This window comes from Trypanosoma grayi (genome assembly GCF_000691245.1).
Source record: "Trypanosoma grayi strain ANR4 Tgr_2122_V1, whole genome shotgun sequence".
NCBI lineage: Eukaryota > Euglenozoa > Kinetoplastea > Trypanosomatida > Trypanosomatidae > Trypanosoma > Trypanosoma grayi.
In genome coordinates, this window is record NW_008827740.1 from 1 (window position 1) to 1,301 (window position 1,301).

At 58.7% G+C, this 1,301-nt stretch overlaps 1 protein-coding gene across 1 annotated transcript; it reads left to right on the top strand.

The window, feature by feature from the left end:
* Window positions 1-184: 184 nt before the first annotated feature.
* On the top strand, window positions 185-586 carry DQ04_21221000 (pterin-4-alpha-carbinolamine dehydratase; the record flags this gene model as incomplete). The annotated part of the gene is made up of 1 exon (XM_009317992.1): window positions 185-586. The coding sequence occupies one exon, from the start codon at window positions 185-187 to the stop codon at window positions 584-586; it is 402 nt and encodes a 133-aa protein (XP_009316267.1).
* Window positions 587-1,301: the final 715 nt, after the last annotated feature.

Below are 1,301 nucleotides of genomic sequence, written 5' to 3' on the forward strand. Positions count from 1 at the left end.
CGCGGTGAGCCAGTCGTACACGCACATCCACCCGCCGCCGCAGGGCTGCTCGTGGGACCCACCGCGGCGCATCGACGGCAACGTGCAGCCGCTCGTGAACGGGGAGCTGAAGCTCGCGGCGTGGAGCAACAACGCCACGTTCAACGCGGCGCAGCCAACGCCCTTCGTCTCCGTCGCGCCGGCCATGCGAACCGCACCGCAGGCAGTGGCGCACAAGTCCAAGACCCAGAGCGAGTTCCTTAGCGACTTGCTGTACTTCCACGCGAATTTCTTTCCGCCGCCGCCCCCGCCGCGTGTGCCGATGGGCACGCGCCGCAGCCGTGCCGAGCTGTGGTACCACTACGCGTCGAAGTGGGACATTACGCACCGCCTGCCGCCGCCGCCACGCACGCCTCTGCCGGAGATGGAGCTGCAGCGGCAAGAGCGGCTTCAGGAACTCACACGCACACCGTACCACGGCGACCGTTGGTTGAAGATATGCGAGCGGTGGTACGATGTAGTGGAGCAGCAGTTCAACTACCCGGCGGACAACACAGCCGTCTCGATCCAGCCGAGTTTTGTGCTGCGTCACATCATCGCTGGATAATTGCGCAGCTGTCGCTGCCGCCCGGCGTGCAGAGCGAGAGCGAGAGAGAGAATGTGGGAGTGGAAGCAACAATGGAGGGGGGTGGAGGGGGCGCAAGGTGCTGAGTGAGAGAGGACGTGCCGGGTCGGCGTGGTACTCTGTGTGGGCCTGTATCATGCCCATGCTTTGCCGTTGTTTGCAGATGATGATAATGATGATGATCCTGCGGTTGATTTTCTTCGTTTCTGCTGGTGAATAACGCCGTCATTCCTGAATTATGAAGAGACAAAGCGAGATGGAGTCGAAGTAAAGAAGAGGAAACCGTTTTCTTTTTTCTTTTTGCGTATTTTTCTTTTTTTTTTTTTTGTGTGTGTGTGTGTGTGTGTTTTGTTTTCGTTCTGCCCACGCCCTGCTCCGCGCAGTGTTGTTTGGGCAAAGGAGAAGATTCGTTCACGCCTCTGTGGCTGTGGCCGTGGGGGGAGGGAGCCGGGCGGTGGTGGTGCGGCTCACGCAATCTATTCGTTTTGCTTCCGGCAGAAAGGCCAGACGCGAGCTCAAATGAAGGAAGGTCGAGAGGCCGCCGTGGTGGGAATGAACCCCACGGCGCGTACACACGAGTAATTGTGTATGTATGGGTCTCATCCACGCATGTGCATCGTCCTATCTCCCTGTGTCGCTCTTATCTTTATTGCACTACAACCTTGCTCGCGATGGCTGTGTGTGTGTGTGTGTGTGT